The sequence below is a fragment of the Orbicella franksi genome, chromosome 5, assembly GCF_964199315.1.
Source record: "Orbicella franksi chromosome 5, jaOrbFran1.1, whole genome shotgun sequence".
NCBI lineage: Eukaryota > Metazoa > Cnidaria > Anthozoa > Scleractinia > Merulinidae > Orbicella > Orbicella franksi.
In genome coordinates, this window is record NC_138149.1 from 25,219,901 (window position 1) to 25,245,901 (window position 26,001).

The 26,001-nt window shown below is 38.9% G+C and overlaps 1 protein-coding gene across 1 annotated transcript; it reads left to right on the forward strand.

Moving 5' to 3' along the window:
* Window positions 1-22,298: 22,298 nt before the first annotated feature.
* On the forward strand, window positions 22,299-25,731 carry LOC145487391 (QRFP-like peptide receptor). Its single transcript, XM_081466157.1, has one exon. The coding sequence runs from the start codon at window positions 24,580-24,582 to the stop codon at window positions 25,558-25,560; it is 981 nt and encodes a 326-aa protein (XP_081322283.1). The 5' UTR covers window positions 22,299-24,579; the 3' UTR covers window positions 25,561-25,731.
* Window positions 25,732-26,001: the final 270 nt, after the last annotated feature.

A 26,001-nucleotide genomic window follows, 5' to 3' on the forward strand; every position in this document is an offset into this window, starting at 1 on the left:
ACGGTCGTGCTCCTGCCGTATGCCCATATTCGATAAGAATTTTCCAGGTCCACGTCACGGTTGTACACACCATGAATACTCTAGAATTCTATAGCTTTAGCGTCAAGATCACGTATTCGAGGATAAACGAATACACTCGCAGATCGCACATACTTTGAATTCATAGTCTAAATTTTGCTTCTAGGAGAATGCTATGCAACCGAACTGTTACATTCTTTTATAAAGTTCTCTTTACAAAGGGTTCGCCATCATACTCTAGGAGTACGACAGATGTGTGGTATACTTTAACGAAAATCCTCGAACGATTATGAACGGAGCGTATTCCACCATATTCGACACGAATATTCCAGGTGTACGTCACGTGTTGTGTGCGGCTTGAATACTCTAGGATTCTATTGCATCACAATCACATATTCGAGTATAGAATACTCTAGAATATTTTGGCTTTCACGCAGTGCAATGATATAAACATTAAATGATGACGAAAATTATGTGCGAAACTTTGACTAAACTAGTAACTAGCTTTTAAAGGATTTTAAAGGCTGCTAACAGACTTCTGGGTCAGTTAGGATCTCAGCAAAATGTTAAACTTCTTGTAAACGGCGGCTTATGAGACGAAAGACAAATAATATTGATAGATGTTATGAAGCGGGCTTCGGAGAGTTGAAATCTGCTTAACCGTGGCGATGTCTGAGAGTTATTTCGTACACTAATCACCGAAAATGTGGCTGAAACATACTGGAAATATAACATGAGGCATCCTGGAACATCCAGTTGTCGACATGTCGCGAGGTAAGTGGAATATATTATTATTTTCTCTGTGCATGGTTATTTTCACGTTATTATGCTAATTAGGACGGCGGTCTTTGTTGACAAAAGCACAGTTTAAACTTCTTCTTCTAACATTTTACAGTTTTAACTGCACCAAAATTTTATTACAGGTGAGACATCGCTCTTTAAGTGGAGGGTAGTTTTGGGATCTCAAGTGATGTACTTTTGGCGATATTTTCCTTTAAACTTCGGTTTTTGATGGCGCTTCATGAGTAGTCCAAAAGGGAAGAAATTTAAAATTCTGTAAAAAAAATCAGGTGATGATCAAATTGCCAAAACAGCCTCTCAATGTAACAATAAACATTTGCTTGTCTCGAATAAAGGGTTTTTGCCCGGATTTATATCGTTTTCTTTGTATGGCAAATTGTTAAAAATGTGCCCTAAAATGCCCCCTGAAAGCCCTCTAAGCGGGGCAAAACCAAGATGGTGGCCCCAGCGCTAAAATACGAATCGAATTGAACTGAAAGTTATATTTTTGTGAATCAATTATCTAAACCATTCATCTGAGAAAGTTTGAGGAATTTGATTTTTTCTGGTCCAAATGGCCATAGTTGAAATTTACAGAGGGCGCCTCTTATATATCAGGTTGACTGTTAAAAACACATTTAATTTTAGCTTTAAGCCCTTTTAACTAAAAAAAACTGCTTACAAAATTTTTAAAAAAATCTGTTAAGAGGGTTCAGAGCCACTTTAAATTTTCAAAAAATTACCTAGCTCTGAACTCTCTCCAAATAATTTCCAATGACAAATGGAATAGTATTTTTCGGAATTTCAGGAAGAGTGGACAGCCTTGCGAGGTATACCGAATATTTCGGAAATTTCTTATCGGGAATTTCCGCTCCGCTTGACTTTCCTCCCGAAATGACTGAATTTTCAGTTGAATGGTTCGCTTATCGGAAATGCACCAATTTCCGGATTTTCCGGAATTTTTCTCGACAAATTTCCGTAGCATTTGTCTCCGGTTCCAAATTTTCAGAATTTTGATTGCATGGTAAGCGACCAATGAAACGAGGACCCATGATAAGAATATTGATATATCAAGCGTGGCCGGTTAATCGAACTCGACAAAAGATCAAGCAACGTCGCCCTGCATTTTGCCCGTGCAAAACGAGGTGCAAGGTTTCATTTGCATTTTTTTTCTTCAGTACCTTGTGGTCAGAGTTGAGCTAGATCTGCTTCAAACGAAATCCTGATAATGGCGGACAACTCATCCAACTAAAAGAAACTGTTTGAATTTTGCGCTTGAAAGACCTTGGCTACACGCAAACTGGTTATTTGCAGAGCCCACAAGAAACACCAACAAGTTTACTGAGGGTGTAACAAAGAAAACAAGGTGAGAGTTAAGTTTCATTTTGAATTGGAGAGAGAATAAGCTGCGCGGCCGAGAAGCAAATGCCATCAGTTAAAACGAGAAGTACTCTAGTATGACAGTGGGATAAAAAGCACTTTCTTGAAGTCTGAAAAATTTAAGCTAACCACCACGATGACGCTGTTGAATAAAGATTTTTGAAATATTTCCGCATGCGCAATTTGTGGACGGCATCCACACAACAAGATTGTGAAACTGGTTATTGTGGGGTTTGCGCAGTTTTATATATTTAAAAACGTTATTCTCCCTGACTCACTCTTCTAAACGTTATTTCACATTTCAGAACATGTTGTTTGAGTGCACCGGCTGTGGTGACGACCCTTTTGGAAAATCGTCAAGCCTACATCGCCGATCTTTATGATGTCTGCGAGGGAACATAAGTCGTTCCTGGTGCTGCTATGTGTACCGTTCGTTTCTTACCGCCTTTCTATGGAGAAAACTGTAACTACAAATGGAATTGCACAGGCTACAAGGGCTAAAAAACAAAAAGAGTCGACAAGGAGGGTAAAGAACGCTGCATAACAACATTTTAAAGCTTACCACAAGGCTTTAATCCGGTACTCATTTTACTGCGCATTTCTAAGCACCCCCGGCTATAAAAAACTGGCACGTCAATGTTATTTCTATCAAGCACAGTCCATGAAATCTTTTTAGGTGACTCTGTCTTTATCGTTCGGCTTTTAAACAGTTCATAATGTGTTTGTTTTGTTCAGTGTTTCTGTGCGGCATAGCGAGAAAGCTTTTTACTCATTCCAGTATTGCTTTCACAGTTTCAGGTAAAGAGCCATTAAGAAATGTAGAGGTTGACAAGCCATGCCAGAAAGAAGCTATCCACAAAAATACACACTGAGGAAAGCTGTAGGAAATAAATTTACTTTTAATACTAACGGTTTCATAGGAAGCAATCACGAGAAAATTCAGATATTTTTGTCGTTTCATCAGTGACTGAAGCGCTTATGGTAATGAGACAATTTTTGTAAACAAGGGCTCGCCCATATTTTGTCACGCAGCGATTAAATTGAAAAAAACATCCTATTTCTTGTGCTACTCTTTCACTGTTATGTCAATTAAACGTGGAGAATTTAAGCTAACCCAGCTCACATCTATTTCGTAGCTAATCACACAAATCAAAAACAGTCCAGAATATGTATTTGTGGCTAGTGTTACCATGGTTTGCTTTGACATACAAGGCCTTAGGTCATATAAAATTAACGGCTTTGATCGTCTTTCGACAGTATCGCTTATTTTAACAGTTGTTCAAAACTGATTTAAAAAATGTTTGTGTTTATTGCTCAACACGGAAGTCATTCCATTCATGGTCTGCAAGTGTTTAACACACCCAAATTTGTGTTTTAATATAACTAGGTGAATTGTATTAGTGAGTCGAGCTTGGTTTTGTCGGAGTGTCTAAAACAAGTGATTTATTCATGCCAAACCTAAGTTATTAACTGTGTTTTGATTCCCTCGTGGTCTGGAAAAATTGAAAAGAAATGACTTCTTCCAATGTTCGTCAACAGACAAATGCCCAAAATTTCACTATTAGACATCGAATGTACCCCTCCCCTCCACATAATCACTCTCGTATATTGCTAGAAGAGTAATGATGTTTGTTACTTTCAAAAATGAAGGAAAAATGGCCTAAGAATATAAAAATATATATGACATGCTTTGAAAACTAAGTGTTTCTTTTTTTTATGTGTGTCTACTGCACTGCTCTGTGTTCATGCCAATAGAGAAGACATCATGTTTATCGTTGAATTCAAACCGAGGTGGAGGGGACTGCACATTATAGATACAGCGATATTTCTCGAAAATTACGGAACCGAAAGGCCGCGAAGGTACATCTCGTCCATGAATGGCACAGAAAGTCTCACGCCCAGAGGTATCATGTTACAAGTATAATAATATACATGAAAAAATAACTCGATTCTGATTGGCTGAGAGTAGTGCAGTTCAAGTGTAACACCATTGCAAAAGCGTAACACCAGTGCAAATTACACATCGTAATTCTGGATTATGATTGGCTGAAAGAAAATATGAAATTCCATAACCCAATGATATCACGTTAAATGATGACGAAAATTTTGTGCGAAACTTTGAAAAAAGTTTCCTCGGGTAAAAAAAATGGCTTCAAGAAAGGTCTTCCCGCACTTCGACCACGCGAATTTTTTCATGTTTATATTATTAATAAATAATCATATGGTTTTTCTCGTTCAATTTGGAATTAATTTGCACTTGAGAGTTTTTCAAAAAGCTAAAATTACACTCGCCGAAGCGGCTTGTGCAATTTCAGCATTTTGAAAAACTCACTCGTGCAAATTAATTCCAAATTGAACTCGAAACCGTATGATTACCTATACAAATTATGGGGTTGTGGAAAGTAAGTTGTTGATAAAACTGCTCTCCATCCAGGAGCTTTTACTGGTGAGATAAGTAAGGACAGAGGGCTACAAGAAATTACCGTAGCCTGTTACGGAGTCAAAACGCTAAATACGCTTGTAACATAGCAATCAGAGCTGCACAATCAAATTTAGTATAACTAAGCGTGAACCATAGTCCATTATAAAATATTTACGATAGTACGTGTGCTCTCGTCGGTAGATAGGGTTTTTTAATGAGGGCCGTAAACATGGTTTTCGAATTATTTTTCAGAACTATTTTATAAAGGCAGTAGTAGATCTTTTGCGTAATTACATAACCTCATTTGAACCATATAACTGTTGGTAATCGTATGAATGGGAGTGCACTTAAGTATTATTACTTGGAGTGATATTTGAAGGAATTCTCAAATATGACGCGTCGTGTAAATCCTCAATTGCCCAAGCTTTCAAACGATAACTCATCTATTATATGAATGGGAAAATTACGAACGCACGCCCATTAATTTGCACTGCGGTACAAATTAAAAATGAACGATGAATTGGCCTGCTCTCAGCCAATCACAATGAAGCAATTATCTTAAATTCTTTTTTTGCAGGTTTATGGACCTCGCCTGGGACTCGGTCTACAAACCTGTAAAGAAAAAAAATAATAAAAAACAAGAACTCAACCAATATATCTCCAATACGGACCGAACAAGCTAGTTCAATGAGATATCTTTATTACATGAAACATGACCGTCTCATGTATCACGAGACGGCTTAAAAAGCCTTTTGATTAAACACAGGTGTAAACACTTTTTAACCCGGAGATTGCGTAAGCAATCTATAGGGTTTTAGTTGTGGTTCAGATTATGCAAATGATATGCAAACAGGGGCGGGGGAGAACACTCTGCGACGCCTGGCACTTTTTGTGTGTTTGGATCATCCAACAAAAAGTGACGTCACATCCGGTGAAAAAGCGGGCTGAGCGGCGAAATAAAATTTGACTGCGACATAATCGTTCTCCCTGTAAGTAAAACAGCAATATTTCGCGATCGGCGGGATATTTCTAACGTTTTATTTGGCCATGATAAACAAAATTTTGTCTTCTTCCTCGCCATATCGTTTGTTTGTGGAACAGAACAATTATTTGTTCAGAAAGACGCTGTTTTGAAGGCGTGTGTTTTTACGAAATGTCGTCGTTTCTTCGTAACTGAATTCCACAGGAGTCATCGTTTACGTGGAAATAATGAATTCTAGGTAAGTTGCACTCAATTCAAATATCCTATTCTCTTAGGTAGGTATTACACTGAGAGAAAAGCGCCATGTCAGTTTTCTAGCCGTGGGAGAACCTATTTAACAGAAGCCCATTTTTTGAAATTTACCATTAACAAACACAGAGCTGTTAATCGTATCACACTGTAAAGATCCACACACATAACGGGGCGGAACTTTCTTGCCAATCGACACTAACTCAAATTCTTGTTCTTGCTTGTGACTCAAACTGGCATTATAAATTCTGTTACGATTTGTTAAGAACCTTAAACGAGATATCTTAATGTTTCCCTTGGTAATCCCTTAATAATGGCAAACGCTTCCTTTAACATGTACTTTAGCAGGCCGTGAACCCCTTAAATATAAACAAGAGGATATTTTTATGGGCGATTCAGTAATCGGGGCATGTCGTGTTTTTTTTTTTCAGTTATAGTGTAATTTATTTTTCTGTTTCAACAGTGTTAAATGTCAGTGACACTATAAAGTTTCAATACACCCCCCCCCCCGCCCGATCCTGTGAGGTCAAGCATGCACCTTTAATTGCTTCGATTCCTTTCAATTGCCTTGTTTACAGACCAAGTTCCCTATCGTTTAATCCCTAACTATCAAATGTCTTTGCAACTTATTTTGAAAGGTTACTTAGACATTTTGCCCTATTTTCAGTTTGCTTTCTCTATATAAGCTTACATCAAGACATTTCAGTTCCAGAGAATGAGAGAACCCTAGCAATTCTGACAATTCTCTCTCATAGAGTTCAATTATTTTAATTCATCACGCTTTCAATGTGCGATCTTAACAAACTGTTTGCAAACAGTAATGAAATATCATGCCCCAACACCCAGCCATAAAAGGAAGTCTGGGAACAGGTAATAGCAACAATGACACTATCAGGCTGGTGAATGTTACAAGCTATTATGAACTCATGTCTGACAATGATGAGTGACCATGAAACATGGTGCGGTGAAACTGAACAACCAGACTGCAACTGACATTGCTAGTGTTAGTGTTGTGAAAGTGATTGCTAGCTAGTAGTGTCTGTGAACTTGGACCAGACCAGAAAAGAAAAGGTTCCATACTAGAAGTTGACTGAGAGTAACAAGTTTGTTCTCAAAAACTGAAGAAGCTGCCTTATCAGACAGTCTTAAAGCCAGCTTCATCGCAACTTGTCAAGAGTTCCTGGATTGTGTATGTGGGAGGACTCCTTGTAAGGATATATATCGGGAAGCTCTGCTCAAAAGTTTTCAGGCTTCAGATATAACTATTAAAGGGTAAGGGATTTCTGACAAGTTGAATTCAGGTGTATAATGAAAGGGTACCGAAATCTTTCTTTTAGGGATTTCCTTCTTCTAGCTCTAAAATGTTGTTGATAATCTCTCATTTACTCTCATGAGCCAGAATGAGGGGATTCTGATATATTGTTCAAAAAGATATTTTAAAACTACTTTCTAAGGGTTTAGAAAAGGGATACAGTATTAAGGGGTTGGACCTTGAGGTGCAGCTTCCCCATTTAAAACTATGTAAAATACCTTCCCCCCCCCCCCCCCCGCCTCTCCTTGTGTAAAAAGGATGTTCAAATTGTTTTCTGGAAAAAAGCAAAAAACAAAACAGTGCCAATTTAAGGAATTGTGTGATTATCAATGTAAGTTCGCATTTGTATTTTGAATTAAAATGGGCCTAACATTATCCACAAGAGTATAAAATAACCATACTTTGCAGCTTCAGAGAGAGACTCAAACTGATAATGAAAACAACTTTTATTTTTGCCCCTTCCTTTGTACCTTGTGATATTTTTAGGGAAATTCTCAAAACGTCTCTGCCCAAAGAAAATAAAGAATATAAATGAAAATCACTTGAAAATGATCTCTGAGACAAAAACGTCCTTTTTATGGCTAGTTATTATCTTACAATGTGTTGAGAAGAAACTGCTTATAGGAAAACATAAATGTTCAACAAAAAAAATGAACAGAAAAAACAACAACAAACTTTTGCAGAGGAGCTCCTATATTCTTCAACTTACATGTAGGGTAATAGAATCTGTTTTTACACTTTCACACCAAAGAAAACACCACAGAAATGAGAATTATTGTTATTGTGTCCGAGCTGCATATTTTTTGAATGGAAACATTTCCCATAAAATTTCTACATTATATTCTTGCCAGTACATGTACGACAACATACCAAATATATTTTGGAGAGAGGAGTACTTATAAAATTAATACAAACTGGTGTAGTTTAATTTTCCATTTAATTTTTGTAAACCTCTTACAGAATGCAACTTTTGGTTAGGTTGCACTTCACTGTCAAGGAAGAAATCACACCAAGGTGGCTTTGCATCTTTATTATGATTTCCATTATCAGTAAAAAAAAAATCACACTTGGACAGGTCTCTTGATCATGAGGGTATTTGCTCATTTACCACCTATAAAAAAACAAGATATAATGTATCATTTTTACCTGTGCTGCAAATTTTTCAATTGAAATCAGTTTGTTTCCACTTTTAGAGTGGTTTTTAAAAAGGATCACAAGCACACCACCCACCCCTCAGTCCCTATTCCTACCCTACAACAGCACAGCCAGGATCCCATATCAACCCCCCAACATAAGTGATAACTTACCATAATACTCCTATACTACAATACAATCTTTGTACAGACAGACCTAGATTCAAACATCAGATCTCTGACTTTTTGGTCCACTTCATCTCCACTAAGCCATGAAAGCAACCATTGCAAATGTCCTTATATTTGTTGGTCTAATTTATTGTTGCTCTCAGATTCCCCCTTCCCCTTTGATGAAATTAAATTGGTTTAAAAAAATAAACTGGTTTAAACAAATTAAAGCAGAGGTAGAAATTGAGCCATAAAATTACTATAATTTTAGTATGAGGATATTGAAATATAGCTATACTATTAATATCCTTATGTTCTATTGTAAAGACAGTGTAACTACTCAAATTGACCTTCATTGTCAGAGACAAAAACCTGAAAACATCTAAACACAGGTCAGTGAGCATATTGCCAGTTATGCTTTTGCCAACAACCATTCTGCCTCAAAAATATAGAAGATAATGACAATAATAACAGAACCAACATCTGTCAATTCAATAACCACACCAAATTCCCCTCCAAATTCCTTTCGACACCTTAGAGTAAAATTTTGCCAACAGCATAAATTCAACTCAATGCTTTAAAGTGCTTCTATCCTTAAATTTTCACTCCTTGAGTCAGAATTTTCAGGTGTATCACCTAGCATTCCACAAAAGATTAAAAATGCTGTTTACCTTTTGCAGATATCTGCATCAGTTCCAAAGATATGTAGGTTGAAAAATAGAAATATGCAAATGAGGTGACTGATGTTGTCATACACTTAACCCAATATTACATCAGGTTGGTAGGCTTATACTTAGAACTACAGGAAACACACCTATGGCTATAAAAATTATATACAGCCTGTATTTTCCCATGGCAACTTGCTCTTTTCCAGTCCCCTCTAACCTGATTTCACTAATTCAGTGATTTTCAGCTTGAAAAACGTTAAACGAGGCTACGACTTTGACCTTGCATGTTAATACATGTATGCTTCCTAGATCATGCTGATGAGGCACCATTGGCAAATATCAAAATGGAAAGCCAAAGGTGGCCAGAAAAGCCTATAATCATCAGGAAAGGTTGAAACCCAGTATGTTGCCATGGTAACAAAACTGTTATGCTCATATTATGGAGGACATCTGCAAATTTCATCATAATAGCACTTTAAAGCACTGTCCCTAGGAGCCCATGGTCCCTTGTATCTGGACAATAGTTCAAAAGTTGCCTGGGATGGATGATCTAAATGGTAGGTGGGAGACTCCCAGAATATTGGGGTGAGTTGCAAGAATGATTGTATAATTATCTCTTTGCAGGAACTCATTAGACACTAACACTACTAACATGACTGAGTTTGGACAATATATATTTTGTTTTTTGGATACATGTATACTGTTACTGGTCATACAAGAGGTACCTTGCTACTGAGTTAAGTCTTAATGTGTGTATTTTAAAGGAGAAGGTCACTCCAAAAAACATAAATTTTATGTCAACGCTAATGAAAACCTTGCACTAAGGTTAGCCACTCACAGAAGTTTCAGCGTCTGAAGTGCAGGTTTTCCTTATGAAGTTCGCCTCCAAAGAAGCACCCAGGCCAAGTTTTCATGACATCATTCTGTCTGATGGATTTTGCCCTGATAGCTTGCGACAAGCCTTTTGACTACCACTCTGGGTTATGGCTGCTCTTGAGACATATTATTTTGAGCTAAACAAGCTCTAAACTCCTTGTGACGGATGCCAAGTCACTTGCAGGTTCTTCTCCTTCCCACCAATTTCGAGTTGGACAGAATGAAGTCACATAAACACAGCCTCAGGTTGCCAAGACAGTTGCAAAATGGTGGCCTCCGAAGTCGTTTCTTAATTTCGAGATGAATTTCTTAAGGACAGCAGGCACTTCTGAGGCTGAACCTTTGGTGAGTGGAAATGCTGAATATTCACTTGCTATAAGTGAAGACAAAAAAAGTAAGCTTTTTGGAGTGACCTTCTCCTTTAAACTGAAAACATGAAAACTGAAAACATGTGAGCTTAATGCAACAAAATGTATATTAAACTTGGGCCAGTTCAGTATGACTTATTACAAGGTTTAAATCAGCCACAAAAAAATTGTTAGCAACTGATATTACTTTGTGAAGGCTTCTGGAAGGGTTTTACTTTTATAAAGCACCTGGCAGCAAGTACTATTTTGGTTTACTAAAGAAAGACTCTTGTTACTGCTTAAGGAAACTGTGTTTGTTACAGTAGGTGTCAAAATATTATGGCTTTGATGACATGATAATAGAGATATCAGCCTCGGTAATTTCAGGGATAGTGGATAACCAATCTCCAAATAACAGAGTTATGGGACTTCACTATCAAAGTGATGCCTGATGCTTATTATAAATTGTGTATATTACTCCTAAAATGTACGATCCAGAATTTTGTTTCGTGGGTAATAGCTCAAATTCATTTTCACCTCTGTGAGGTACAAATATTCTTAAAACAACCAACACTGACAATTTTAAATTACAGTGGAACTCTGTTAATCCGGCTGCTGGGCCACAAAAATCTGACCACATTACCAGTGTGGTTAAAGGGGTTCTTTAAATAAGAAAATGACCAACTGACTGAGCCTTTGTTCAAGCCAGAATCAAGTGGCCGTAATAACAAGGTGGCTATGTGAATGGGGTGGCCATAAGGCAGGGTTCCACTGTAGTGATGAACATATAAGATGATCCTCTCAAACACCGACCCATAAAGATTTTGGAAAGTATAGTTTGTATACTCAGTTAGACAACACACAACTTGGGCCCAGAGCTGACTAGAGATATTCCATTTTATATCCACAACCCCTTCCCCCAGCCACACTCACTAAATAAGTCAATATTTACCACCTAACAGAAAAGATAAAATTGCAGAAATAACTCTTTCATAGCCCCGTCTAAAGCTCATGTCAACAAAGGAAGAGGGAGTGTGGAAATAAAATAGAATGGCCCTACTAGGGACCATTTATATGGTCTTGGGTACCCAAGACAACCCTTCTCCTGAGTTACCCTGGCCAAGCTAACTTTTCATTTATTTCTTTGAAAAATAAACCAGCTGTTTACATTTAGGATCATGAACCTGTCTTGCCTGCAAGACAACAGGGGTGGGTGAGTTGTCTAACCTTGGCTCGTGTCACGCCTTGGCACCCTGACAGGCAGGGCAACTTTTCTTCATATAAACACTTTGGCTTGGCTAACCAGGACAACTCTTCGCATGGCGAGTGTCACATGATGCCTAGATTTAGAATTTAAAGCAGAAATATCAATTTACAAAGAAAAGAAAATTAACTCAGCAAAACCCACTGTGATTGAATGACTGAGGGAAACTCAAACAAAGAGGGATATTGCCCATTTGATTATTCAATAAGGGTTTTGAATAGTCATGCAGGGTCATATTCAGCCAAATGCATGGGGAAATAAATGGCAAACAATCACTTTAAGATCAAACCAAGCTAGAATTCTCAGCCCACCCACAATGGAGCAATCACAACTGACCTTTGTGAATTATTTGATGCATGCATGTGAGACAGCCATTTATCATTCTTTCTTTACAAGATGGAAGGTAGATGTCATTTAAACATTGATCAAATAATGAACAAAGATCCCGCTGCTACAGAGCTACATTGTATCTCCACCAGATTAACAGAAGATGAGGTGTTGTAAACAGATCTTTGGAAGAACTAAAAAAGCTGTGAAAACAATCACCAGCGGCCTGTGTTCCCACAGCATCTCTTGTTGAGTCAATTTGATATATAGAACATATATTTAAAATCTCAAAATAGTTGAATTAACTAATTATGACTACCAAAATCTGCGATTCTCCCTACACTATTTATTACCAGAATAAAAATTTGATAACCTATTTACCACCATGGTAACTGACACAGTTGCCCTAAACATAATTTTTGACAGTCTTTTGTTTATGGTCTTATCACTAATGATGAAAAAGTAGCTTCTTCTAAACAACATTACCCAATTCAAGACTAGAGTACGAAACCCATATCCTATTTAAGGCCAAAATGGCCAAAACTGATACCCTATTTATGACCAAAACGACTGAAAAACCATACCTTTTGGGGCCACACATACCCCTATAGTGCAAATAAGGGAGTACCCCCCCGCCCCGGGTCACTGTAGAAGTGGGTACCTGTCAAAAGCGGAGGTAAAGTTAAGGGCTAAGGAGCTAACCCTATAAACAGGCCAACCCCCCTCTTTTGTAACTGCCCAAAGAAGTTGATCCCTAGGCCAGCATTGCAGTTCAGACAATACAGAGGAATATACAATTGACCACTGGATAAAATTTGAATTCTGTCCAGCATACATGTATATTTATGAACAGTTTCACAGTACCCGGGGGGGTACTCCCAGAAAATTTGGTGGGGGAGTGCTTCACCCCTTTGTTGATCTCTTCGGGGAAATCTGATATCTCCAAAGCTCGCCTCTAACTCTCAACATTACTTATTTCTGACAGAGAAAAACCGTATTCAACAAGAGATACGGAAATAGGATACTAACCTTGAGTATACGCTTCAGCATGTCTTTTCCACCGCACGCACGTGGATACAGAGCTTCAACTGTGTTCACTTTCAGAAAAAAAACGGCTTCTGTTAAATATGTTCCCGTTGTGCACAGTGCAAACTATGGCCAGCAATACTTCATCCAGGTTATTGTTAACATTATAGGCTATTGCACTTAGTGTTATAACCGAATCACGAACAATAAGAACCAAAAGTCGGAACAACACCAGTTTTGAATATGTGTAAAATCCGCCATTCGATGACACAAGGCTCTCCGTTATTTTCCTTCAAAACAATACTAAAGTGTTCTCTTTTGCCAACAGTTTTGCTTCAAAAGTCGAAGAAATGTGCCTTCACGATATTTCTATCCTCAGTATGGAAGGACACGGACCTGATGGTTTGCAAATAGAAGAAAATCTTCCCCAATCGAAACGCCATTTTTTCGCTTTGGGAAACGGGCTGCGCGGCACCGTTTAAACCGGATGTGACGTCACTTTTTGTTGGATGATCCAGTACAAAAATTTCAGGAGTCTTCTGCCCCGCCCCTGTATGCAAACGATGTCCTTCCATCATCTTTTAACTCACTTTTTGGAGTAATTCTGCTGACCAGTAGATAAAGCATCTGAAAATCACTGTATTAGTCACTATTGCAGGCACATGCATCGTTTTACATTTCTAGGTCAAGGTCTATGTGCCTGCTTTTGTTGCACTAAAAATGGAAACTTGTTTTATTTGCTCTCTGGGTATAGTTCATTTGACATTTCTATTACAATAGACCAATTTCGATATATTAAAATTCAGCCTAAAACAATAGACCTCAGTACGAGGCTCTGGGGAATAACTACAGAGTTTGTGGGGTTTATTCCCCAGAGCCTCGTACTGAGGTCTACTGTGTTAGGATGAATTTTAATATATCAAAATTGGTCTATTTTAATCTTAAATTAACAGTCAACTGTAAACTAGAGGCTCTAAGAGCGTTTACTCGGGCTTCGTACTGCAGTATCAAATCGTACTTTACTAAAACGCGTATTGGACACAATAAAAACAAATCAAGGAATCAGGATATTTTAGTATAAGAGTTCCGCTTAGATATTTACTATTCAAGTTTCTTCGTTGAGTATTCTCCTAATCCAATCGCAAGTTGTGAGTTTAACCATCTTGGTTCAAGAATGAAGCACAGCTGTCTACGCATTTATGGAAAACTTGTTTGCAAAGAATTCTCCGGGCCTTTTTACAACTTATGGCGATTGCTTTGTTCATGCTAGCAGAAATTGTGCGAAGTTCGTTTACTGGTCGTGACGATCCGAGTTAATTGTGCAGCTGAACATCTTTGCCGTTTTTCGATCTTAAACCCTTTTCAAGTGTCATATCTCCTTTGGAGAGCGAATACGGATAAACTCCTTCGCGAAAACAAAAGCCCTATGACAAGGCGCAAATTGCATGGCATATAGTTTGCATAAACTTTCAAGTTGGGTTTTTTGCGGATAACGTCCGAGAATTTGCCACCCTTAGCGCAGTTTATGAAGAAATATAATAAGCTACATATTCTTATTGAATCGAGGTAGTAGTATTTTTAAAAAGGAGCTCATTTATAAGGGGAAATGCGGCATTCTGTTTTGTTAGTTATTTTGGTTTCATACTCGTCTAGTTCATGTCACGCAACATGATTTTCTTTAGCAGTCAGAGACAATTTTCTAAAAGAATTGGCCATTGCTAAGACTGCTAAAAATATCTGAACTACTAATGAAATAAATTTGGCTAGACTATCGCCAATGCAGATTTTCCTTGGGACTTAACATTGACGTTAACATTGGTTCGTCAATAATCCTGCACAATTAATTCCCCGCACACTGGAAGACTTCATTTTCCCGCACAATTTGCCTCCAAAATCACACGCTATTTGTTTTTCCTGCACACTACTAGAAAGCCAACTAACTTGGAGGTAAGATATTTAATTCAAATTACCGAAAGTCTTATCTTGACAAATTTGGAGATCGACATAAGCTTATATTACGCGGTGCAAGAAACAAGTCTCATGTTTTTAATGAGCCACCAGTCCAAAAACATTTTCGTATTTAGCTCGTTTTATTGCAATATGATTTGTTTTACTACAATATTCTAAATGGTAACAGCAGTAGCCACATGCAGTCATTGACTGCCTATTTTTTATCAGTGTTTTCGTAGTTTGAACTCAGACCGCGATGGGCTCAGTTGTTATCCCGTGAGAACGTTTCGAGCTTGACTTTTGCTTACCTGGCTGGCTTTCAAGTAACATAATTCGTGGACCGACCCTTTCCGAAAATGATCGACATCTTTGTTTGTGAGATGAACGTATAAGGCGCGATTGTCACCAAAACTTTCTTCGCAAAACACCGCGTTCTGTCACGAAGAGCGAGCAATGTCGCGTTTCTCGTCCCCAGTTTCCATGGTCTACGCATGGAACGCCTGGGGCCATGACCCCTCTTTTGACAATCAAAACGCTTTCATTTTATGACTTGGGCTCTCCTGCGGAAGCCCGAGTAATAAGACAAAATGTGGCTTTTGTAATACGCATTGGGAACATTTTTGATGATAGAGATGAAGTTCCTGTTGTAAATTTGCGCTCCGAAGTCTAGTAAAGATTGACAAGAGGCAATCCGCTCTACATATCGATGGCACTATTGGAAGGTTGAGCTCCTGACATTAAATTTCCGAAATTAAAGCGAACAGTTTCGTTGAGGCCATCGTAGCATTTGTCAAAAAAGTATCTAATAAAGAACACCGCGGTCTTGCGAGCCTCTAAAAAGCTCATGATTACGCCAGATTATAAGTTTCAACCGCGGACGTGGAATCCACCGTGAGAAAATCCTGATCTTGAGGACAAACTCTCCGTGTTACGCAAGTAACAGTGAAGAAACAGGTCACTTTGGAAGACGAATCCCACATAGCGGGAGCGAGGAGAAATCCAATCCGAGCATTAAAATTTTGCCCACAGACAAACATTTGTGGGTTTGTCCAAGTTGATACACTTTGACATTTTAATAGGCTGATGAGCTATCATATCGCAAAGTAACACAACAGCTCTCCCGGAAAGCTTTTTATGTCTATTTATAGTAGATTTAGGCCCAGTCCATACTTATGCGGATATTTTTGAATCTGCAACTTTTTCTTTCCGGATTTAAAAATTTCCCCGTGCACACGTAGCGTATTCAAATTGAATTCGCCTGTCCGCACGCATCCGATGGTATCGGGATTCACTCTAGAGAAACGAGGCCTACACGTTGTGCCGTCATATTGGTTTAAGGTTCGCTAAGAGACTGGACGCGATTTTGCGACGTCATCAGATTCGAAAATATCTGCATTCAGCGTCCAAAACGTCATCACATTCGTTGCGGATATATTTTTTCCGATCTGGAGAGCGGATTCAAAAGTATCCAGATTCGCTGCCGAATGCGTGTGGACGGAAGCCGTATCCGGAAAGAAAAAGTTGCGGATTCAAAAATATCCGGATACGTGTGGACGGGGCCTCAATCACGCAACATGAAGTCATCTAAATCAATATTTGTTAGCTAATTCGCATATTTGCTAATCAAGGTTTCTAACGTGTTACTATGGTTAGCACCCGCGTTCCAATCTAGTGGACCCAAGTTCGATTCCGGGATTCGTCGCCTTTTTTTTTTTTTTTAAGCCGCTGGTCTTTTTTTCTTCCTGTTAAACCTTTTTTCTGGTGAAAAACATCCACAAGTAGCTACATTACTTATTTCAAGTTTGGAACCGATAAGAACACGGTTTTTTGACGTTACTCTGAAGATCTTTCGCACCTACCCCGCGAGCAGATGAGGATCTTATTCGCAACCTATTCGCACTCGATCTAGCGGCGCTGAGTCGCGTAAAGCAAGCTACGCTTTTGTCCTCAGGCGAGAAGTTTACAAGGTAGAGTGGCTCAATCGAGAATGAGTAAATCCATCGGAGCAATGCAGTTCATGTAGTGGAGGTTTGCAGTTCTTGTACCTCATGCAGAGTATGTACGTTAAGCCATTCTTTTTTTTTTTTTTTTTTTTTTTTAAAGAAAAAGGCAGACGGCTGTTACAACAAGTATCGCCAGAAGTCAATATAGTTATTTTATAACTAGAATAACCCGTAAACCACACACATCAATCATCACGCACTGGGAAATCGACGGGTTTGCTCACAGAGCCTTTGATTAAAGAAACTGACGCTGTCATGTGCTATAATCCAAGTTTGAATCTGATCCTAAAGTTATAAGCCGTTGTTGAAGTCATATGCAATCCACGAGGAGGAGTCTCTTTGGTTAAAGACTGACTTGGATACACGTGCACGAGAAAACTTCATGTCTCTGCAGAGTAAATTCTTATCACATTTGCGCGGCAGCCTTTGATTAAGCGGTTTATGCAATCATTATTTTGGACACTAAAATTTCTAAATTTCAACTCCGACAAGATGCGTTCTGTGATAAAGCATCATTGAATCGTCCTGGTGGACAATTTAATGCATGACCAAACAATAACAGGAGGAAGAAAATTTACCGACTGTTTATCATGCTTCGAGCAGAGCTGAAAAACAATCCCGCCAGCTTTGACTACATCATCTGCATGTTGAAGCATTGATGTCATAGGAAACTGTCTGTTTTCAGTTTCATAGATGTTAAGTTAGATATGAAAACAAAAAGGCAATTTGAGGCACAAGCTGATTGATCACTTCATCATCATTTTGTTGAGCTACTCACAAAATAAGAAATTCTAATTATATTGTCAAATAGGGCGCGGACAGCTGGTACAAAGATCCGCCAATCATTAAACATTTCATGGAAATTTCCTGATCATCATCTTTTTCGCGCGAATGATGGCATCAAGCCGAACGGTTATCCCGGCCGCCTTCGCTAGAACATAAATAGAGTGTCGTTACTAAGTGAAGAAACCAGAAGAAAGCTTATTTGTGAGCCGGAGTGGAAAAAGAAACTGAAAGGTAATGCCGGAAAACGTGAATAAAAGCATGAATGGAACCCAGCCATCGAGGTTCCCCAGCAATCCTACAGCAGAAAAAAAATGGAATAATCTTTGCTTACTGCCTAATGTTTCTTCTTCTTTTGGCAGGTTTATGAACCGAGCCACAGACGCGATCCATAAACCTGCAAAAAAAACAAAAAACAAAAAACAAAAAACAAAAAAAAAACAAGAAGCTATTTCTTAGAAAGAAATAGTGTTTCGTTTCCGGAAAGATATTCAAAGTCTGAGAAAGGCCGGGGTTTTGATATCTTGTGCATGAGAAGTCCTGGGGTGAGGGGGATATGTGCTAATGCGCCGCTTTGCACCGCACTGATCTGCTCAGTTGCCATAGCCTGGGTTTTTTCGTCCAGGTGAGGTTTAGTACTGAACCTATTGTAAAAGAGCAAGGGGCTAATTAATTTAAGTTGGCTACACATGTATCAGTTATTACAGTCAACGTGCTTCGAAATGTATTTACTTGTGATACTTCACTTTGACTCTGCCCTAGGGCAGGGGGTGCTCCCTTATATCGGCCATATAGGTATGTCCAGCGTCAGAAGGACAATTTTTTTTTTTTTTTAACACATTTTAGGCAGAAGTAGAGTATCGATTTTGGTCATTTTGGTCTCAAACTGGGTATGGTTTTTGCACTCTAGTCTTGAATTAGGTATGTTCTTTAGAAGAAGCTACTTTTTTCACCATTATCGATAAGACCAGCAGCTAAAGCCATTCACAATACCTTTAACATCATTCTGAACTAGAGAACTACGGTAGGTCTGAAACAGAGTATTAATTTCAGGGTCAGGCCATAAATAGGTTAGAAAAATCGCAGACTTTGGTCTTAAATAGGGTAGGTCCTTTGGGAAGCAGGCCGCACAGCCCCGCCAAATTTTTCAGAAATTCAAAGTTTTGTGTGAGGCTAAATAAATCTAAGAGGCAAAAGCATTTGACGCATAATTTTTCTATTTCTGCGCCGGGCAGTCCTTGATTCGAATGGATGCGGCACTCTACGTTTCGTTGTCAGTGACGCAGTATACTTTTCTTTTCAAAAAGGGCGCCTCATGTGTGACGACAGCTGTGCAATTATTCCTCCACTTTCGCTTGAATATTATGAAGCTAAAAGACAAATGTTATCGGTGTTTTCATGGAAACCAGCTCTTGAAATGCCGCGATATGTCGAAATACAAATTTTCTTACTTTTAAAAGTGCGCACTAAGAAGTAAAGCTACTGGAATTGTGGCAGAAAATTTTAGAAATTCAACTAAATCTGGAAAATGTCGACACCTACGATATGAAGAAAACCTCATAAAAAAGCCACATTGTTCCTATTTTGCAATACACTAACGTTAATTAAATTACAATATGATGAATTAGTTACCTTTCACAATATATCGCACGTATCTGTAGTATCATCTAAACGCTCCAAGTGCGTGTTCTTTTCCCGTACGCGTAAACAGCCACAGTAAAGGGGCGGGATTGTTATTCCTGACAAGTGTTCTGAATAGAAAAGCTGTGACTAACATTTCGCTGTTATCATGCTGTTATAGCAATAGTTAGGGAAGCAAATTCAAACTCAAGGTTCAGTGTTTGTATTTAGACAGGTTTTCTCCCGGTTAAATCGACTTGTTAAAGGGAAGTCTAATAAGCTGGGCTATTATCACGAGGAAAAAGCAAAAAATGAATTTGCGCTAAAGAAACTCGCATATACAGTCCCGCTTCTCATAAATCAAAGGCATGCTGGTATTTTGTTGTCTTTACTTTTAGCGACGGCTTTGAACTTCATGCATGACTGGTCACGCCACTCAATTTTGAGCCAATCACGAGTCCCGTTATATGAAAAATACATTACAATAATTTATGCATTAGGTTTGACACATGAGGAGAACGCCGTATGAATCAGCTGCCGCTACAACGTTGCATAGTGCGACAGACCCTGCCGAATTTAATGTTTTTTGCCGCACCAAACCAAACCTGCCGAACCAAACTGATTCAAACGCCGCTCTTGCGCCGTACTTAACTCATCAGTTAGGTTCGGCGCATGAATGGAGCGGCGTTTGGAACGGGCCTTAATCACATTTAAATCAAGCACGGAAACAGATATCTTCGTTTGTCTAGAATACATCGTTTCAGTAAGACTTAGAAACATTTAAGTTGCCAATTATTTCTACCCGCATGACATTTTAATTTCCTCTTCTTTCCCTGTCACGAAATAAAATTTAGCTTCGAGAAGTTATTTTTTGCTGAACATGTTTACCTTGTGAATTACAAGCGTTACTGGCTGATAACATTCATACTCACTGTGCCAATAAATCACTCTGAAACGGCAAACAGTACCATTTCGTCGTTGAACTAAACAAAAACGAACTGCTTTCATCGGCTTAAAATATCGCATTACTGGACAAATCGCGTGGTCTGGCGATCTGTCTACCTCCAATATAAACTTCCTCTTCACTATTACTATCCGAATAGAAGTCCAGTGTGTAATTTTCTTGTGTATTTCTTGTGTACGATAAATTTACATCAGCCCAGTGCTGGTCCCATGTACACGAACAGATTCTCGCCAAGGAGTGACCGACGAACTTACGAGAAACATAAATGGGGACACTGACTTCAGAGGTCGTCCTGAACTGCGATGATCATTCTTCACTTTCATCTACAACCGCAGTTCAAATATGAATTATTTCATACATACTTTACATCATGTCTCTCCTCACGGGAAGATATGAACTCAATTAATTGACCTCGTTCCCAATGTGTGGATTCATAGCTCAGTTGGTAGAGCATCGCACCGGTATTCGCGGAGGTCACGGGTTCGAATCCCGTTAAAGCCCTGATTTTTTTCAGGCTTCTTCTTTCCAAGTGTTTAAATTGGAAAATTTACTGCGATGATCATTCTTCACTTTGATAATTTTCTTGTTACAAGCTCACTCCCAAACAAAATCATTACAACTTTTTCCTTCGAATTTCACCAGCAATCAGAATTCTACCTTGAACTTCTTAGCCTAAACGAAAATCATCATTTAGACCCGCCAATAAAGCTGTCAATCAAACCCTGGGCGGCTCTCCACCACCCAACGTTTTGAGGAATACCCCCTGTAAAATCTTGGGCAATGTTTTCCCTGTCACTCTTGAAAACACGATCATTCATAACACATTTTCTGTATTCCACCTACTATGGTTTAACAAACCCAAGGCCCCAGCTGAATGGCTATCGTTTTTAACGGTAGCCAATCAGCCTAGCGTGAGAGACCCGCTCAGTGGAAATAAAATGATAGCAGAACTGAATCTGAATCTAAGGCCCCGTTTACGCGGGTGCTGACAAAGTTTTGCACCGACGAATTCTGTTCCTGGACTGCCTGTTTACATGGATCCGTACAAATTCTGTTACAGATTGTAGTGGTGTTAAGACGGATCCATGCAAATTTTAGAACAGTCACGGCATTTGAATGGCTTTTTTACGTCTCTGTTATGATTGGTTATCGCTAATGTTTTAAGCCAATCATGTTGCAGCTGATGCAATACGCGGCAAATCAAATGTCGCGGCGGAGAAAAACTTTACATGGTCTGATGAAGAAATTAATTTGTTGCTACATGTAGTTATAGTCTAGGACTTTTCCCTCGGTTGGCTGCTTCGTAAGCTGTACATGCTCACCGAGAAATTCAAACGTGTAGTTTGCTTTGATCGATGAATATCGGAAACAATAGCCATTTACAGCAAAGTGTACTGCAAAAGCCCTGCTAATCCGGCTAAAATAGCGATGTATACTGCGGCCGCTCGTCTCCTCAAATCTGTAATCTGCTTTTGTTTGTTTCTTTTGTCTTAAATTTAACAAAATGTAGCAAACCAGGAATAAAATGTAGCCGAATGTTTCATTTTTGCTAAGGAACCAGGCATAACATAACCAGATTCCAGGCCTTAACCGCGCTATCTGAGAAAAAGTTGCAAGGTTCGGGTGTTTACACGAGTCCGTATGCAATATGGAACCGTGCCGGTGAAACAGTTGACCCGCTTTTTTCAGGTCCCAAACTTGCACACTTGCACAAATTCGTCCAGTTCCGCCGGTCCCGCGTAAAGGCATTGTGGAAACATGCAAGTTTTTGTCCGGACCCGTGTAAACGGGGCCTGACTGTGTGGTCAAAAAGAGCGCTAAGCACATCCCATGCGCTAAATAATAGCTATATAATAATTAGCATACCAATATATTCGATCGTGATTGGTTCTCCGCGCACCTATTTGTTACGTAGTCGGCGCGCGATCACGTAGCTGTCATATTACGGGTATTAGATTACAACTTTTTGTAATTGGATACCTGTAATTGGATACCCAGGTAATTTGCACGTCAGTTACGCGCGCTTTAATGGCTTCCTACAGTTTTTAAACTTATGGAAAGCGCTACTAATTTTTTCGCTCTAAAGCAGTTCTCAAAAGACTTACCTATTTTCTTAAATTTGTTATAAATACGATTAATTAGTAAATGGACTTCGTGTCGTACAATTCAGGGAGTAATGGTGCTCTTAATTTCAAATCGGCCTCGCGCTTCGCGCTCGTCCAATTTTGAAATTACGCGCTTGATTACTCCTTGAACTGTACTCTAGTCCCAGTGAGTGCAATAACTGTTACTTATTATACATGACTATTATTGATTTCTGGTTTAAAAAAGCGGATATAGCTGTCTTGTCTAAGAATATTACTTGGCATTCCTACTTCTGACAGACAGTTTGGAGACGTCAAAACGTAAACATCCCCACTTCTTCCCTCGGTTAATTAAACGCTCACAAATACATCTGCTGAATCTAAATAGACTCACAGACCATTGTGACAAACAAAACATTGTCATTCCTGCCCGAAAGAATATCCATTAACTGAGTGGTCATTGACTTTGTGGGAACCATGAACAGGAAGCTTCTGTCAATCATTTGCACTTTGTTATCAGGTGAGACGTTCAAATGTTTTCCCTTCAGATACCCACTTGGCATATACAGCGGAATCCCGATTTTTCCAACCTCCAAGGGAAACGAAAATTGGTTCGAAAAACCGGAGAGTTCGAGAAATCGATGGTAAAATTACAGTGTTTGACTGACGAAGGGAAACGACTTTTGGTTCGAGTTATCGGGAGGTTCGAAAAATTGGAATCCCACTGTAACATAAAACTCTGATATTAATGGATGAAAATTTAAAACTACTCTGAAGAAAAAAGCTTAGAAGAAAGACATAAAGAACCTTTCACGTTACTCAGCGAACCTCAAGTGTTACATACACACCCTTGCTCGAGAAGACCTCAGATACAATCATACATATATAGCAGCCCCACAAAGTATATTTAAGGCATTAAAAATAAATTAACGTAATGTTAACAACTACTCAATTAATGTAAAGTTCACGAAAGATCCTACTTATTCTACTTGAATGAACATGATATCAGGAAATTTATGTTAAGAACAAAAGTGGATTTATCATGCACTTTAAACTCTAAACGCTAAACCAAAGTCGCTACTCATCAATCAGTTAAGTGAAATGAGGAAAAAGGGAACAGGGAAATATGGCCGAGCGAAATTTGGCCGCGCCCCTCGTATAAAGCCCAAGTCATTTTTAGTGGCCTGTGAAAAGCTATGGACAATCAGTAAAGGAAAACTTAAGTTAGGCTGCTCCATTAATCCCACACGTAGGGCATGGTGGAGTTTTTCGGAAAAAGAATCAATAGGAAAGTAATTGAATAGTTCTTTGTTTAACATCAATGTTTATACCTTTTCACTTTGTCCTTCATTTTGAAAAAAAAAACAAAGTAACCCCCTCTCCTCTCTCCCCTCTCATTTCTGTCCAAATCCTTTAAAGAAGACTCTCGTGTGGCATAAACGGAGTTTAGATCCGATCCTGAAGTTATTAGCCGTTGTTGACGTCATATGCAATGCACGAGGAGGAGTCTCTTTATTAAAATACTAACTTGGATACACGAAAAAACTTCATGACTCTGCAGCCGGGGTAAATTCAAATCCTGTTTGCGCGGCACCTTTTGATTAGGCGGTTTACGCTGTCATATTAGACATTAAAGTTTCGTGATTTAAACTCCGACAAGAAGCATTTTCTCATAGGGCATTGTTTATTATTAAACTCGGGTTCTTACGTTGAACACCCCGTGTTCTCACTGACTCGTCATGATGGACGGTTTGATGCCACGATCAATTTATTAAACCTCATTAAATAACAGGGTAGAAGAAAACTGAACGACTGGCATGTTTATCAGGCTTCGAACAGAGTTGAAAAACAATCCACCCAGCTGTCCCTACTTCATTTGTCGAAGCAGTGACATTTTGAGACCCTGTTTGCTTCCAGTTTCATCGATGTTAAGATATGAAATGAAAACAAAAAGCAATTTGTGATCACTTCATTTTGTTTGGTTACACGAAATAAGAAAGCCGAATTATATTGTCAAATAGACTGCAGACAGCTGGAACAAAGATCTGCCAATCATCAAACATTTCGTGGAAATTTCCTAATCGATCAATCTTTTCGCGCGAATGCCGAGATCAAGCCGAACAGTTATTCCGCCTTCACTAGGACATAAATAGGGTGACGTTAGTAAGTGAAGAAACCAGAAGAAAACTCATTTGCGAGCGTAAGAGCGGAAAAAGAATCTGAATGGCAATGTCGGAAATCGTGAATACAACGATGAATGGAACACAGCCATCGAACTGCTCCAGGAATCCTACAGCAGAAAAAATTGGAATGACCCTTGCTTACTGCCTGATCTTCATTTTGTCGTCGGCTGGGAACAACGTCATTGGAATAATTGTGTACAAGACGAAAACCATGAGGACGCCCATCAACTTTTTCATTGTAAACATGGCCATGTCCGATCTGCTGTTTCCGATTTTCTTGATTCCTTGGAGGATACAAACGCTCTATGTAGACTCCTGGCTAATCGGTGGTCCTCTTGGCCAGGTCTTGTGTAAGCTGGTTTCCTTCTTACTGGAAGTTTCCTCTACTGTGTCTATTCAGAGCCTGGTTCTGATAGCAGTGGATCGATTTGGAGCTGTGGTATTTCCTCTCCGTTCTCCACTCATCAGTTCGAAGCTGTGCCCGTTTTTCATTCTCGCCACTTGGATCGTCGCGATGGCTATTTTCTCTCCAGAGCTCTTCGCCAACAAAGTTGTTGAATATCCAGGGAAGCTGGTTTGTAAGCGGCATTGGAATGAAGTTTTTGGAGAGTCCTCATCCTATGAGTATTACCTCGTGTCCTATATTGTTTTAGTCACTTTTATTCCGTCGGTGTTGATAGCCATACTTTACATTACCATCTATCTAAAGCTCAAGTCACAGAAGATTCCAGGCGAGCAATCAGCCAACGCTGAACAACAACGCCAGCAAAGGGAGCGGAATGTGCTAAAGATGGCGATTGCTATAATGTTAGGGTTTGCGGTGTGCTGGCTGCCCATCTCCGTCTACTGTTTTTTTTTCTTCCCACCATCACATCCCACCATCACATCGCCGAATTGTGGCGTCCGATACCTTCAATATGTCATCATTTTAATGGCTTTGGCAAATTCTGCCATAAATCCTTGTATCTGTTTTATTTTCAGTGGAAATTATCGTAAAGAACTTAAGGCTCTCCTTAGATAAATAATTTTGAGCAGCGCAGTAGCTCATGATACTTATGTAAAGCAGAGAGGTTCGGTTTACCGAAAACTCTTGAAGAACGTTAATTTAAAACTGCCTTTTATTTGATTCAACGTACACTAAGGCTTAAAGAATCTTTGTAGAACGGTTGTAAACCTTTCTTTGGACACTAAGTCTACCCCAACTTTAGAGTTTTTCTATACACTCGATTTGTAATTTTATTGAACTCATGGGATGTTTTCAGCAGTCCTAAACCGTGTAAATAATATTTATTGCTTTATGCAGTTTGATTCAATGTACAGTTGATACATTTCTCAGACCGTTTTCTGACCGTTCTTTTGACGATTTCTTTTCCATCATTTGTAGTTGTTTCGTAAATTTACTAATGTTCTTAATGATTAGGAAGCAATAAAGTGTATGAATACTATCTAGCGCTTTTCTTAA